Source organism: Rana temporaria, chromosome 5 (genome assembly GCF_905171775.1).
Source record: "Rana temporaria chromosome 5, aRanTem1.1, whole genome shotgun sequence".
Classification (NCBI taxonomy): Eukaryota; Metazoa; Chordata; class Amphibia; order Anura; family Ranidae; genus Rana; species Rana temporaria.
In genome coordinates this window covers 70,873,639-70,890,057 of record NC_053493.1, presented here as the reverse complement: position 1 = coordinate 70,890,057, position 16,419 = coordinate 70,873,639, and the positions used below count along the sequence as shown (strand labels likewise).

Below are 16,419 nucleotides of genomic sequence, written 5' to 3'. Positions count from 1 at the left end.
CCTGGACACTGGTCGCGCTGGCTTGGCCCCCCAATCTGCTCGTGAGGTACGCGACAAATATGTTGAGTACTTCATGGGTCGGGGGGCCATTGCTATGCCAGATCATATTTCTTTCTAATTCGGCCCCCAAAGAAAGGAATATTCTCACAACTAATAAATAATTAGACCATTGGACTTTATACAGTTGTTTGTCATTACTTCTTTTTCTCTATTTTTCTGTCTTCCAGGTTCTCTCCAAAAATAGTGCACTTCTAGTGCCAGATTTACTTACTCAGATGTATTAACTAACCACATTTGCACATTATTCACTCATCTACTAACTGGGTATTCAGTCTAGAAATAAGAAGCCACTCATTTTTCTGCTTTTGATGTCACAATTAAATTTATTTATTTTACTCATTTTTTAACAAGAAATGTGTATTTTTTGGCAGAAAACATTTCCTGCAAATTTTTGGAACAAAATATTGGCTTTGAATTATTATTTTTTTTGTCTTTATTTACAGTGATTAGCAATAATACTGATCGAAACACAATGTAAGAATAATTTCACTGAAACTATACGCAAGAATTTTTGGGCTTGTCTCCTATATATCTATCTCTAGAGATAGATATAGATATATATATATATATATATATATATATATATATATATATATATATACACACTTCTAAACATAATTTTTTTAGACTTTGGTTCAAAATTAAAGTTCTTATTTAGTTTGGTTTTCAATAACCCAGACTAATTTATGTAGAAATTTTTTTGGTTATTTTTTATATTTTTTTTTTTTTTGGTATTTGTTTCGAAGACATTTATTTACATTTAGAAATGTTTGGGTATTGTTTTTATACAAAACATTTTTTGGCTTTGTATTTGTTTGTGTATAATTTTTTCAACAAGATTTTAACACAACAAAAATTCTTTTTTTTTTTAAAAAAAAATTCGTTAACTTCTTTCTTTAGGTGAGATTTCTTGTTCGTTTTGTGATCTGAAACTGTAAACATTTACAAACCAAAAAAGATCAACACCAAACAAAAATTTAAAAAAAGAACAGCAGTCAGTCATATGGATGGTGTGCTTTCACACTGGAACACGCCAAAATTTCTAAATGCACACATTCAGTGAAAACTCGCCAAATGTCATTGGTTAAACAGACAAATGGCCACATGTGCTATCTGACATCATGGGTGATCAATGTCTGTGTTTTGTGGGAGCAAACCCTTCCTCTCAACTACTTGAGGATCGAGGAGGGGTTTGTACCCACAAAGCACAGACAATAGATAGTCTGTGATGGCAGATAGCACATATTGGCACACTGTGTGTGCATTTAGAAATTTTGGCGTATTATAAAGTACAAAAATTAAAAAGGGTTTTGTGGGCGGGGGATGGGCGGGGGATGGGCTTCTGTGGTTCAGTCTTTGACACGGCCCATCATGTCAATGATATTTTTGTAATTTTGTTCGATGACTAGCATCCTTTGTCGCATGTTGTCCATTTCCGTGCTACACTCTGAAATGACATTTCGCACATTCTGCTCCATGACTAGCATCCTTTCCCGCATAATGTCCATTTCCGTGCTGCACTCCATTACCTGCTGTACAATTATAGAAGCACTTGCACGTGAAAAATGTGCTACACCATCTTCATCCCCTAAAAAGAAACAAATTGGCATTCAAAATATGTAAATAGTTTCCAGCCTATCTGCATATGTTTGGCCCTATTAATATAGGGGTGACACTGACCTGATGGCCTGATAATTTCCACATCCCCAATTTCTTCATCTTCTATCACTCCTCCTTCTTCCACCACCTCCCCATCATCTTCTATCACTCCTCCTTCTTCCACCACCTCCCCATCATCTTCGACTCCTCCTTCATCCATCAATCCACCTTCTTTCAATTCGCCAAATTGTTCTTCCGCCACTTGCCCTTCATCTGCTATAAATTCTAAGTCCAAAATTACTTCTTCCTCCTCTCTTCCTTCCTCCTTTCTTCCTTCCTCTTCTCCTTCCACATCCTCTTCTCCTTCCACATCCTCTTCTCCTTCCACATCCTCTTCTCCTTCCACATCCTCTTCTCCTTCCACATCCTCCTCTCTTCCTTCCCCAGCCTCCTCCTGCTCAACATGTGGAGGTGTTTGATTTTGTGGGTGTCTGGCCCTCTCTGCCTCCTCCAATTGCTGGCGTCTTCTTTCCCCTATAAGAAATAATAAAAAACAAAAGGTATACTCATCAGCACACAGATATTGGATATCATAAATCGCACACATTGCATAGACGATACATTTATGATGATTTTTGGTTGTTTATTCTTTCAGCAATCCTCCATTTTTGGCGTAGTTCTAGGCCAAGCTCTGATCCTGCCCCTTTTTTGCAAAGAAGTGACACACATGGATGTCCCCCCAAAACATTAATTCTCGTCGACCCTCCAAATAAATATACTTTGATTATTGAGACACAGGTGCTTTGCATTTCCAGATGTTAAAACATCAGCTTTATTTGCATTTTGGAGAATGAATCTTGTTTGCCTGTCACATGCACTCAATTTAATTTCTGTGATTTTGCTATTCAACAATGTTGGAAAACCAAGTTTGGGGCCAGTCAGCCATGTCCAGGTGTGTTGTTCCTGGAGTAACGTCACATTTTTGCAAAACAATGTCATATTACGCGTGTTTACTATTTCACGAAATTTGGTAAGGGTTGTTATTTGACATAAACACAATACAGTATCTACACGTGTTCAAAAGTACAAGCAGGCCAAGGAGGCAGATGTGAAAAACTACATGTCAACACATTATTGCAGACATTCCCCCCCCCCTTAAATAATATGGACTTACTTTTCCGCAGAATTTTGAGTATCTTCTTCATGTGATGTGGCTCCCTCAATTTTAAATCGGACCAACGCTTCCGGAGTTGCTCCTTTGACCTGGTGACACCAAACATTCTCCTCATTCTCCTTGCCACCTTGTCCATTATGTGTGACTTTCTACGGTTCGGTGTTTTGTAGGGCCCACATTCACCATCATAATCCTTCCTCCTCATGATGTAAACCAACTCCACCATTTCTTCAAACGCCATATTAGTGGCTTTATATCTTTTAGGCCTGGATCGGGACGGTCCTGCCTCTGTCCCTTCACTTGCGCCATGAGAGCTCCGTGCCCGCTCGTGTGACATCGCCATCTTTCCTTCCCACAGAGATTAGGGGCGTGGAAACGAGGAAATGTCCCGTCAGGGGCGGAGATGAGGGCGGGGATTCTTGCATATGCGGAGTGTCGCGAATGCCAACAACGGATTGACGTAGGTTACGCGGAGAATATTCGCGCGATTCCAGAACCTACACAGTTAACGCCATATTTACTTTTTAAATTGATTAGGGGCATGGCAAAGGTGACGAGGGCGGCGTTTCATACATACGCGGAGTGGATAAAAGGCGCTTGACGTGATTACGTAGGTTACGTGTTAATTCAGCGAGCGTAACAAACAAGGATTTTGAGAGAGGCAGGTAAGAAATTTAAACATTGGATCAGCAGCGGGCTCTAAAATGTAGAGCCATGGGATGGGGGTTTGGTCTGTTGGTTGCACAGTTTTATTAAGCTATTATGTCTCTTGGATACCAGAATGTGATTTTCGTACCCAAATGCTTTTGTAGACATCACAAAATAGAGAGGTCAAAAATGCTGTGACTCATTATCAATTATGTAGGGTGTATTCAGATCAGGCCAAGTATTGTTCAGTGTTGGTTGGACAGAGGTCATTAGGAAGTTTCTTTCATGTAATCAATGCTGAGGGGCAGGATATCTACACATGCAATAGTGCCTTGATGAATGCTGTCATTTGTACTAATTGTGTATGGTTGTACATTTCTATTATTTCCTGCAATGTAACCAAAGGGGCGGCATGTATCAAAAAAATGTTAGCTAAAACCAACCAATGGGGCCGAGCTGGCCAGCATTTTATAAACAAGAGACACTGTGTTTGTATTTATATATAGGTACTACTTTTTAAACAACATATTCTATCAATGTAAATGCTGAGGCTTTTTTTAATTGTGTTTTTGGTTTCTTTTTGTTTTTTAAATCTAGAATAAAAAAAAACAAATTCATAATTTCCCAATGGATCTCCTGCAGACCCAAGAGATTATCCAGCACTTGCTGGATAAATTTAGGGAAATGCCCATCCTGTGGGATTCAAAGCAGCCCACCTACCACAACAAGGACGTACGAGCGGCAGCACTTGAACAGCTAGCAGCATACATGAGGACATGGGTGCCAGAATGCAGTGCCAACATGGTGAAGGATAAACTTGCCAACCTCAGGGGCACATATAGGAGAGCGTACAAAGCTCACCAAAAGCAGCTAAGATCTGGAGCAGCAGCAAGACCACCAAAGGAACCCAAGCTGTGGTATTACAGCCAGATGTCATTTTTGCGGGATCAACTGGAAGGCAGGCCATCAATGTCAAGTCTGAATCCCAACCTTCCCTCCACGCTACCTCCCAGCGGGACTTCCCCAGATCACCACAGCCCTGCAGAGTCAGATGAAGAGGGCCTGGCTGACAGAGAGGCAGATCTGCGCCTCTACGATGATGAGGTATAGTAGTTTCATAACTATTTATGTAATAATATTAATTATTGTTTGATTCTTGACTTGATATTGGTTAATAAAATACAAGCTGGGAAGCAAAAATCAAAAGTCGTGGGCAAACAAATAGGTGTCAGGGATGACAACTGCAGGGGTCAGAGGGTGAGTCTGTTTTCAAGTTTAAATTCAAGGCAAAAAATAAGATTCAAGCATGAAAATGTGAGTGATTATATTCCTAAATATATTACAACATATCCCTTTTTTTTACACAGGAAGAAGAGACCAGCCAGGAGGTGGCAGATCCTCTCCTCACTGTCAGCCAGGACGAAGGGGTCAGTGGCAGCCAGGAGGAGGCCGGGCCCAGTGGCGTTCAGCAGCTCCCCAGGACAAGCACCACCAGCCAGGCTCCTCCCCTTTATATTAGGCCACCAGGCCGTAAGAAGAAATTGGGGGCAGTGGAGGAAGCCAGCCTCAAAATGATTCAGGAGGCGAGTGCCATCATGAGGGCCCCCCTCAACCCCACTGAGGCCTACAGTGCCTCCGTGGCACATGATCTCAATAAAGGCACGGAGGAGCAGAGGCAATTGGCCAAGGGCATCATCAACCAGGCCCTTTGGTGGATGCAGAGGGAGCTGCTGACCCCAGACACTGGGCTATGTGACCCGGCCCGGCTTGCTGAACATCATACTCCTGCTGCCACATCATCCCCACCTGCAAGGGCCCAGGGAAGACCCGCTGTAAGGCAGCCTGGAAGGAAGGTTGCAAGGAAGAGGAGACGTTGATGCCCTGCCTTCCATTTGATCCCCCACAAATGGCATCTTGTTTGGACTATCACAGCTTGGGTTCCTTTGGTGTTATGTGCTGCTGCTTCAGATTTTATTTTGTGTGCCTCCTGAGGTTGGCTAGTTTATCCTTCACCATGTTTGAAATGCAAGTTTGCATGTATGTTGCTAGCTGTTCAAGTGCTGCCATTCTGGTTTTGTTCCTTTTTATCATTTGCTCAAATAAAAGCCTTTTTGTTGATTTGAAAAACGTGCCTATTGTTTGTAATACTGTGGGTATTATTTTAGGCATCAAACATTACAAACAAATAAAATGTTTAATCTAAAATATTCACTAACTCATGGGGGGGGGGGGGGGGGGCATTTGGTGTGCCAACATGGTAGACAATTTAAACAACCTTCAAAATAATCCAGTTAAATATACAAACAAAAGCAAAATCAAAACTATTTCCTATTAAAATATTCTAAATGGTGACATAACTATAAACACCTAAATAAAGTGGGAAAGATAACCATTAAACATTAAAAGCAAAAAATTTGACATGTGGAGGACCACTAAAAATATGATACGTCGGGCCAATAAAAGTTTGCAAAAATCTTACTACATCACAGCTAACAAATGTCACTTTTCAGTATGGAACAACTCAGTTGAAATAACATGAGCTAAATAACTGATTATTTATAGCAAGAGAAGAATGAATAAAACGACGGCATCAAGCGTTGTTTATTGTGTGGTTTGCTTCAGTGTTCTATTGCTAGAATTAAACTTTATATTGACGAATGTGCCATATCCCAAACAAACGTGAGTTTTACCTGAACGAGCGCTCCCGTGGCCTCATTTAGTCTGAGCATGCGCGGGGTTTTTGTACGTTGGTTTTGTGTACTCACCACCAAACATGTCCGTTCGGACAGGATTTGAGCGGACGGTTTTAAAACAAGTTTGCAAATAAATGTCTGCTGAAAAACGGCCCGGCGGGCAAATGTACGGTGAAATTCTGCACGCTCGTAACTACACACGAACAAACATGTCTGCTGAAACTGGTCCGCGGGCCAGTTTCAGCAGACATGTTTGGTCGTGAGTATGGGGCCTTATACACTCTTTTTTTCCCCCACAGTCAGCCTTTTTGTAGAATTCTGCCAGGCCATCCTGACTTGGTGCTAATACCATTAGTCAAGTGATTAATAGTAAATCAGAAAGCCACCATGGAGACCCCTTGATAAGATAAATACACTTTCAGAGACTTCTTTGGGGCCAAATGTCTCCTGTAATGAAAGACAGTCCCATTGAAGTCTATAAGAATGGAATGTGCAGGTATGGCCAGAGACAAGAAGATTTCGGCCAGGGGCTGTAAAGATTGCTGCAGGCCATGAAGGAGGGGCTAGACAATAAGGATAACCGATAACAACTATTCTTTAAGTATATTCTAGTTCTATAGGGCTTCTGTGATGGTTTCATAGGCAGTGTGTTGACCCATCCTGCTGTGTCCATATAGACTTTGGGAGAGTGCCTCGTATCCTCTGGTTAATGGTTATTTCTCCACAGTAGTCATGCTGTTTGACAACTATAGTTATAGGTTTGCATTTATCATGTTCTAGTGCAGTCTTAAATTAATTGCATGCCATGGGGCAAAACAGAGATTTCTTACAAATGAGATCCTGAGTTTCACAGGAAACATCTTTTGTTCACAGAGTCAATGAGATGTTTCCATTCAGTTTCAAAACTTTCCTAGAAAAATTTGTCAGACACTAAGGCCGGTCATAGATGGTTCGAATCTTGGCCGGTTCAGAAGGATTCAAACCGTGTATGGGCAGGCTGAATGTACCAAGTTGATTGATCGATCAACTTGGGTACAATCAGTTTGTCAGATTTGCTTGTGATTTTCGTTAGTGACTTCTCCCGGTGGGGATGGCACCCCCCCCCCCCCCCCCTGGGATAAAACAATATCTTGGCAGAAGGGATTTCCCTTTCAGCACTGTCTGTGTTCATGGGGGAATGATGGTTGCAGGAAAGAAATTTGCACCATCTATGGCCTGCCTAGTTGGCTGATTGGCTAGAGTAAAACATTTTCATATATTTGCATATTATTATGTAGTATTTTGCAACACCTTCTGTAAGACTGAACTGCAGCTTAAAATGTAAGACATTTAAGACAAGCTTAAAAATAACAAAACAAATTAATTGGGTATAATCATCATAGTATATAAAATGAAGAATGACAGTACCTGCTGCATCTGCCACACGTTCTGTTGTCAAATTCTGGATATTAGGGTGCACTTGAAACACCACTGCCGATCCTGACACACTGCAATAGTCAAAAGTAAGACAAATTAATATTTTAAGAAACTGAACATAGGTGACCCAGAGATGTCTTCTTTGTAAGCATTATTAATCACCACAATGACACATTTCCACACACTGAAATTCAATATAGTATTAAAAAATGCCCAAAACCAGCCTACAGCCTACACAAGAAATACTCCTACATGTACTTTGTATCCAGTGTGGGCAGTTTCAATTCACACCATCATGATCACTCTACATCCGTCTCCTACACATACTGCCTGCCATCATTTGCCCCACACTCTTCTCCTGCATATACTGGTCACCCTTATATACTCTGCACATCTCTCCTGGACATACTGCCCACAATCATTTCTTTCATACTTCTCTCCTGCACATACTGTTGACCTTCATACCCTCTGCACTGCTCTCCTGCACATAATGCCCATCCTCATACCTTCTGCACTCCTCTCCTGCACAATCTGCACTCCTCTCATATCCTCCACACTCTTCTTCTGCAAAAACTGCCCTCCCTTACACCCACTGCACTCTTCTCCTGCACATACTGCCAATTTTCCAACCCTCTGCATTCTTCTGCACATACTGTCCATTCTCATATCATTCATACTCACTCCTCTCCTGTACAAAGTACCCTCCATCAGGAGGACAGGAGGGCGGAAAGTAGCTATGATAATTTTTCCATCATACTTTCCAGCATTGCCCCCCATTTCCCCATGTTCACGTACTGTTCAACCTCATTCACTCTGATATTCCTCTGCTGCACAAACTACCCACGTTCATGCCATGCTGCTCACATTATTACACATATAAGTTAACAGATAAAGAAAAAATGCAGCGCTACTGGTCCTATCAATAATTTCAGATGTAAACAAGTCATGGTGACCTTCTCTGTACCTAAATGCCTCAAATGCTCTCCAATGGAGTACTATAAATATACTTGTAAAACACAGAAGTGCAATAAAGTTAAAAAGAAAAGGTACAGAGTGTGTCACAATCACTTGTCACTTGTCTACATCACCGATATTATTTATAGGGCTGGTAGCGCTGCATTTTTTCTTTATCTGTTATTCTAGTAGGTGTGGCGACACATATCAATGTCAGCATCTACCCAATAATTTTTTTCTTGAAATTGCTGGGGATGTTTGCACAGTGGTTTATTCATTCCAGTTGTTTACGTACGTAAAGTTATTGTGAGAGTTTTGGACATTGCACTGCTGGCTTTTTCGTAAAGAGTCCAAAGTGTTTAACTCTGCACTGCGGGACTGTTCATTCCTATAGTCACCAGTATACCACCTTAAAGAATCAGAATTGACTTTCTAGAAACCACAACAGCTTGATACTTGAGGTTCCGTTGTAATTATACAGTGAGAAAAGCTTTATCCAGTAATAGGGAAGTAATTATTTCATGACTGTGGCATATCCTAAACTGTGTCTCTGACCTCCTCAGCCCTGTGCCTCGGTCCTTCTACCCTGTGTCTGTTCCTGTTCAACTCTGTGTTTTCATTGTACTCTGTCTTTTGGGTATTTAGGATTGTCTTCTTATTAGTCTGGAGTGCCATCATTGGCAGATTAGAGCTTGATTCTTGGCTCGGCTATCCTAGCTCCTTATCGATACTTTGTATCTTCAATCTTGCTCTCTTTGCTGTTGTGCTTGATTGTTTTGCTACTTCTACCCAGTGTCATCTTGTTCTTTAAGCTTCTTGTGTCCTTGCTCTCTGCCCTTTTACCTAGTCTCTCATAGTCAACTACTCTATTACCTGTCTTTAGTCTTACTTTAGCTTATGTTTTAAAAAATGGCCATTAAATGGCCTGATGAAGACTAGACCCACCCAGGTCTGACCCCTTGCAATGCACCTTTTACCATTTACCCACAAAACAGCCTACTTCATCATAAATGTTTTCTGTGTGTTTTTGTACCCCTTCTGTTGTTTTGTCATTGACTTACCTTCCCGCTCTGACTGATGACCCTCAGTTTATTGTTTAGCATTGCCTTAAGGTGCTGACTGTGTTTTGCCCACTGTTTCCCTTGCTCCTATCCTAAAAAAAATCAAGATTCCTAACCTTGACAATAAGTCTTCTGCTGATCCTTACAACAAGATTTCTCTAGGTCTAGGAAAATGTATTTTTACTGTCTGTTATGCAAGATCAGTGTGAGCTAAATAGTTATATCATGACATCAGCTACAATAGCAAACATCAGAAATATAAGAAGTGACTTTATGTTTGGAGATATCAGCACAACTATATGTCTATTATTCCATTTATTGACATATTTACACACAAGCTTTTCTCTCTACAGACACTTGGGCAGAATAATGCAATAAACACAGCAATACGAACTATGAACAGCCACCTAGGTTGCCGTGGCAACAACATTTGGGTTAGGAATTGTCATGACCGTCGTAAACGCATCAAATCAGAAACTCGCAGGAGAGGGAGGTCCGTGTGGTATGATTAGGAGAAATCAAAAAGAGATTGAAAGGAAGGCTGTGTGATCACAATCTAAACCACAAAACACCACATCAAGCAAAAAAGGCATTTTAGAGGAAGCTAAAGCAAGGCATACTTTGATTTAAATTAATAGAGAATGCTATAAAAGATTCCGTACAAAAACTTGCCAGTTCAAAAGAAAGCATTGAGTGTATCCATTATTTAAAGAACATTTTATTCTGAGCCACGCATCAGAGAATGGAAGGCTCAGCGGCGGCCAAACTTGTGACCTATTGCAAGGAGAGCTGGAATATTTCATGCCTTAACAATAAAGTCATTCTAATTTTTTATACTGTGTACTTCTTTTACTTTAAACCAGCCTTTCTTTGCCATTTTAACATGGAAGAACCCTTGAAAACACTTTTTGGCTTCAGGGAACCCCTGCCAATAATTAATATATTTACAGCTCACAGTGGGGTTGATTGACTAAAACTGGAAAGTGCAAAATGTGGTGCAGCTGTGCAGAGACACCAATCAGTTTCCAGATTTTATTATCAAAGCTTGGTTGAACAAGTTGGAAGCTGATTGGCTACTATGCACAGATTTTGCACTCCCCAGTTTTAGTAAATCAACACCACATGCTCCTAATGCCGCGTACACGATCGGTCAATCCGATGAGAACGGTCTAAGGGACCGTTTTCATCAGACTAAACAGATCGTGTGTGGGCCTCATCGGTTATTTATCCATCGGTTAAAAAATGTGAAACTTGTTTTAAAAATAACCGATGGATACCTAACCGATAGAAAAAAAACGATCGTTTGTAGGCAAAAATCCACACATGCTCAGAATCAAGTCGACGCATGCTTGGAAGCATTGAACTTCATTTTTTTCAGCACGTCGCTGTGTTTTACGTCACAGCGTTCTGACACGATCGTTTTTTTAACTGATGGTGTGTAGGCACGACTGACCATAAGTCAGCTTCATCGGTTAACTGATGGAAAAATTCATCAGACCTTTCTCATCGGATAGACCGATCGTGTGTACAGGGCATTACTTTTGTGTCATTGGGAAGAATCCCCTCTTCGCCCTTGGAAGTGTTTTGGGGTGTACTTGTAAGTATGATGTGTGTTAGAAATATCTTATTAACACTATTAATCCTGTTGTAATAATAATATACAACTTTGTGTAAAGAAAATACATTTTCATTTTCTTTTTTAAAAGACTCTTTCTAAAATGGGGTCATTATGACACCTAAGGCATTTTTTTACAATTGTGTTATGTCCATCAGCACCATTGTTTTACCAATGCCAATATATAATACTTTCTAATTAATTACAAACAACAATATCAGGGCATATATTTATACTGATACTTACCCTTCATACACACATCCACTTCACTTTCAATCCACTTCCACTCACTTCATTCACCTCTATTCAACTTGCAGCTTTTTCTCACACTGTTGTTTCTATTCCATTTCCTTGGCACACCTTTCTACACATTCTCACTCACCAACCTTTACAGAGTTCATTTCATATACACAACACACAATACACAAACACTGACATTCATCCATCACTCACATCACACATATAATTATTGTCCCTCATTTCAATCACTTTGATATCAGTATGAGGTCCACTGCATAACTACCAACCTCATGGTTCTGGTATACCCATATTAATACCAATATGACATTAATACAATATATCCTATTATATTTTCACACATGTTTATGTGAAGATCATATTAGATCCTAATATGCGGATGGGGTTAAGCCTAATTGATGCTACACATGCTGCTATAATACAACATCATCTTACATTAATTTTATTATAATATTTATTAAATTATCACAGGTGTCGTCCATTCCTTTCTCCCCACTGGAGGTCCATACGTGTGACTCCCTGCAAGCCTTTTCTGTCTGGCTCCCACTTGGAGGAACGGGAGATCTTTTGTGAGGATCTCCGGATCATTATACACATTTTAGTAACTATCTCTGGTTATGCCATCTCATTACTTTCTAAACGGTAAATATATTTTAATATCCTTACAACAGATGTCAGTATTTTGCTAGAGGGTCAGAATTTTAATATTTTTCTGATATATCTCACCAGAGTACTAAATCCCCGAAGGAGACTGTGACAGTATTGGTCGAAACGCGTCGGGGTACTCATTTGAAAGTTAATTCTACAATGGCTTATTATGTACTGTACTGTATTGTTGACTATTTTATTACTGTTGGTATATTCTTTAAATTATGTGTAACCAGAGTTTACCACTTTTAATGACCCAGCCATGTTGTATCCTATTTATTTTATTAAATTAAATTAAAGATTTAATTTTAATACATTTAATATTTCTTGAATTTAATACATCATGTCGCAAAAAAAAAAACCCTGGGGGACCTCTCCATTTTGTTTTTGCATTCTTTGGGGTGTGCGGCCCATGGACTCTCAATACATGCGTTTTTCTTTTCTATTTTCATTTTGTGGGTGTTTCCACTAGACATGTGCAGACTGGAATATTTTGTTTCGTTTTTTCGTTTTCGTTTGGAAAATAAATTTATTTAGTTACTCCCGAAAATCGCTTTGATTTATTTAGTTTTTCGTTGGGGAATAGCTTTCGTCCGAAATTCCAATAATACTTGGTTTCTGTCGAATGGTCAAAAGAATATTCGCCGGAACGTCGAATCTTTTTGGTTTCTGTCGAATGGTCAAAAGAATATTCGACGGAACGTTGAATCTTTACGTCGAATCGTACATTTCCGTTCGAATATTCCGTCTACAAGAATTCTAATGTTGTATGACTAGTAATAATTACGAATCTATTCTCTATAATGTCGAATCTATTTTCTCATAAATCGAAATCTATTCTCTGTAATGTCGAATCGATTATTTCTATAGTGTCGAATCTTTTCTCTATAATGTCGAATCTTTTCTCTATGATGTCGAATCTTTTCCCTATAATGTCGAATCTCTCTATATCGAACTTTTACCGCAACGAAAACGAAAATAAAACATTTTTTATGTCGGATCTTTCGGTTTTCGTTTCTTGCAACAGATTTTCGGACGAAAATGCATTCTAACGAAAACGAATGCACATGTCTAGTTTCCACTGTTTCACTGCTTCAGGGCCTCCATAAATGTGAAAAGTACCGTATTTATCGGCGTATAACATGCACCCTAACTTTAAGAGGGAAGTTTCAGAAAAAAAACCTTTCCACAGCCTCTTGCGTATAACACGCATTTTCAGGGTAAAAAAGTGAGTGTTATACGCCAATAAATACAGTATCCAGGAAATTAGATGCATAATTTATGCACCGTGAAAGCCCAAAGGTGCCCCTTGGATTTTGGGCCCCTCTATGCCCAAAATCATTTTAGGCTGTGAAAAAGTCTCACACATGTGGTATACCCATACTCAGGAGACATAGTAGAATGTGTTTTGAGGTGTAATTTTAAGTATGCCTATGCTTTGTGCGAGAAAGAACTTGTTAACATGATTTCATTTCTTTATTTTCCCAAAAAAGTGACAAAAAATTACACCTTCAAAAAACTTTACCATGCCTTTTACTAAATACCTTAGACTGTCTACTTTCCAAAAAACAGTCATTTGGGGGGTATTTGTACTGTCCTGGTATTTTAGGGTCTCATGAAATGACATAAGAGTATATATATATATATATATATATATATATATATATATATATATATATATATATATATATATATATATATATATATATATATATATAATATCGTTTGTGGACTCTATACCTTTCACACAGACTACATAATATACACTGGTTTGGGTTATTTTTACCTAAAAAAAAAGAAAAATTTGTTTTTGTTTACAAATTTTAATTTTTAGTTTTTTGTATTGCCAATATAGCAAAGAATAAAAAAAATCCAGTGGTGATTAAATACCACCAAAATAAAGCTCTATCTGCCTTAAAAAATGATCAATATTTAATTTGGGTACAGTGTTGCACGAATGAGTAACTGTCATTCAAAGCTTAAAAGCACTGACGGATAAAAAATGGCCTGGGCAGGAAGTGAGTGACCATCTCAAGGTGGTTAAAATGTACGGTATGTACATTTTTGCAGCCAAACTGGGATAACACCTAATTTATATTTGTTACATGTTCCTATTTGATTAAATTAAGAAGAAATTGTTTTTTAAAAATCCTACTTCACTTTCCCCTACTATGCAATGTTAAGGAGGGGGATGGGGAGTTATGTTTATCAAATACTGTTGGAAGTACAACAGCATAGTTGCTTATAAACTGACTATATACTGTATGCATCATACCTTTCTATGCAGAAGGAGGCACTGTAGTATTATAGGAAATGTATTCTTTGATATGGAAGGCCCCGTACACACGTTCGTTCCAAACCGATGAGAATGGTCCGACGGGCCGTTTTTCCATCGGTTCACCGCTGAAGTGGCCTGACGGTCTGATGTGCGTACACACCATCGCTCCAAAAACCGATCGGGTCAGAACGTGGTGACGTAAAACACATGACGTGCTGAAAAAAACGAAGTTCAATGCTTCCAAGCATGCGTCGACTTGATTCTGAGCATGCGCAGGTTTTGAACCAATGCTTTTCTGTACTAACCATCGGTTTGGGCCAATCGTTCAGCGGTCCATCGGTTCGATTTTAAAGCATGTTTTAAAATTTTGGACCGAAGGACAACAGACCGACACACGGTCAGTTTGGACCGATGAAACTGAACATCGGTCCATTCTCATCGGTTTGGAACGACTGTGTGTACGCGGCCGAAGGATGCACCATCTACTGTATGTACCATCTATTTCTGTTCTCTGTACTTGTTTGTTGTTCTCTTCCTGTTTCTCATGTTGTAAGACATTTTCTGCTATTCTCAATGAAAGTAAAGTATTGTCTGGATCCAAGAAGCTTCCAGCACTTTATATCTACACCCTACTAACAATATACCCTGTTTGTACTGTATCCCAAGGCTTGTGTGGTACATTGCATGTTAATGCACTAACCCTACATCCATCCCCCAATTGCACATTTACAAGGTGTTCTGAACAATAAAATCTGCCTATATTGTCCTATGTATAAACCTTCTCCAAAGAAACAAGTCACTGCAAGGGCACAGCAGTGCAGTTTTACTCACTTTGACATTTCAATTAAGTTTAACCAGTTGCTGCCCACCCACAGCAACTGGTTAAGCAACAGCAACTGCCCGCGGGACACGGGCAGGCTGGATCACGTACATATACTTCATCCAGACTGGGGCACGCAGCGTGCCACTCCCATGACCGCTGTATCCACTGGACACAGTGTATTGTGGCTCCTCGTACTCGGACGTTTTGAGCAACCCATGGATCATGTGATCGCTGTGCTTCCTATACAGTAATGCTGTGATTGGCCCACAGCTATCACATGGTACATTTGCCAATCACAGCACCTTGTACCATGTAATTAATTGAAGCCAATCACAGATCACTAGTAATCACAGATTTTATGAATTTAACCCATTTATGACAGTTCAAAACATTGTTGTTACAGTGGTCAACATTGTAACAGCAATCAAAGTGTTAAAAAAAATCCCTGATCACCCCCAGTGTCACAAGTCAGTGTCCCTGATTACCGCCACACCAGTCATAAGATGACACTGTACTGCACTGGTGACAGTCCCCACCATAAGCACAGGGTGACAATGCAGGGGTCAAATCAGGAGACAGTTGTCCACCTATAACAGAAGGTTCTGAAACAAGGACCTCCACGGCAGCATCGCCAGGTATGCTTATAATAGAGAACGAATATTCAAAATGATATTTAAAATTACTTTACCATGTTAACCTCCCTGGCGGTATGATTATTTCAGATTTTAGGTGCTGAAAGCGGTACCGTTATTTTGCATAGAAATTTGGCGTTTTACATTGTAGGCCTGTAATTCTTAGGAATAACTCACTTAAATCTGTCCGAACAAGAGTCTAGTAGACATCTCGGGTAAAAAAAGTTTGAAAAAGAAAATCATAAATTATAATATAATAAATAATTATAAATAATTATAACAAATAATAATATAATTATAATAAAAATTATTCAATAATGTAATCAACTCAAAATCACTGAAATTTGCTCAGTTGCGCAATTGTCGCTATCATTACTTTTATTTTTTTATGACGAATTTCCCCACAAATCGCAATAGCTCAATTCTGCAAGTGATTATAATTTATTATCGCTGTTTTCTAGTTGGTCTAAAACCACTTTTGACATAAAGAGACACTTTTTGGTTGCTATGGACAATCTACAGTTTGCAGGCAGAAAGAACAGTTTTTATTATATAAAAGT

The 16,419-nt window shown here is 39.4% G+C and overlaps 1 protein-coding gene across 1 annotated transcript in view; it reads right to left on the bottom strand.

The window, feature by feature from the left end:
* The window catches only part of PTPRN2 (protein tyrosine phosphatase receptor type N2), a 1,169,469-nt gene that overhangs the window by 655,691 nt on the left and 497,359 nt on the right, over nucleotides 1-16,419 (bottom strand). Inside the window, exon 11 of the mRNA XM_040352695.1 lies at nucleotides 7,582-7,661. Coding sequence (XP_040208629.1) covers nucleotides 7,582-7,661 — 80 coding nt within the window. The remainder of the gene's footprint in view (nucleotides 1-7,581; nucleotides 7,662-16,419) is intronic.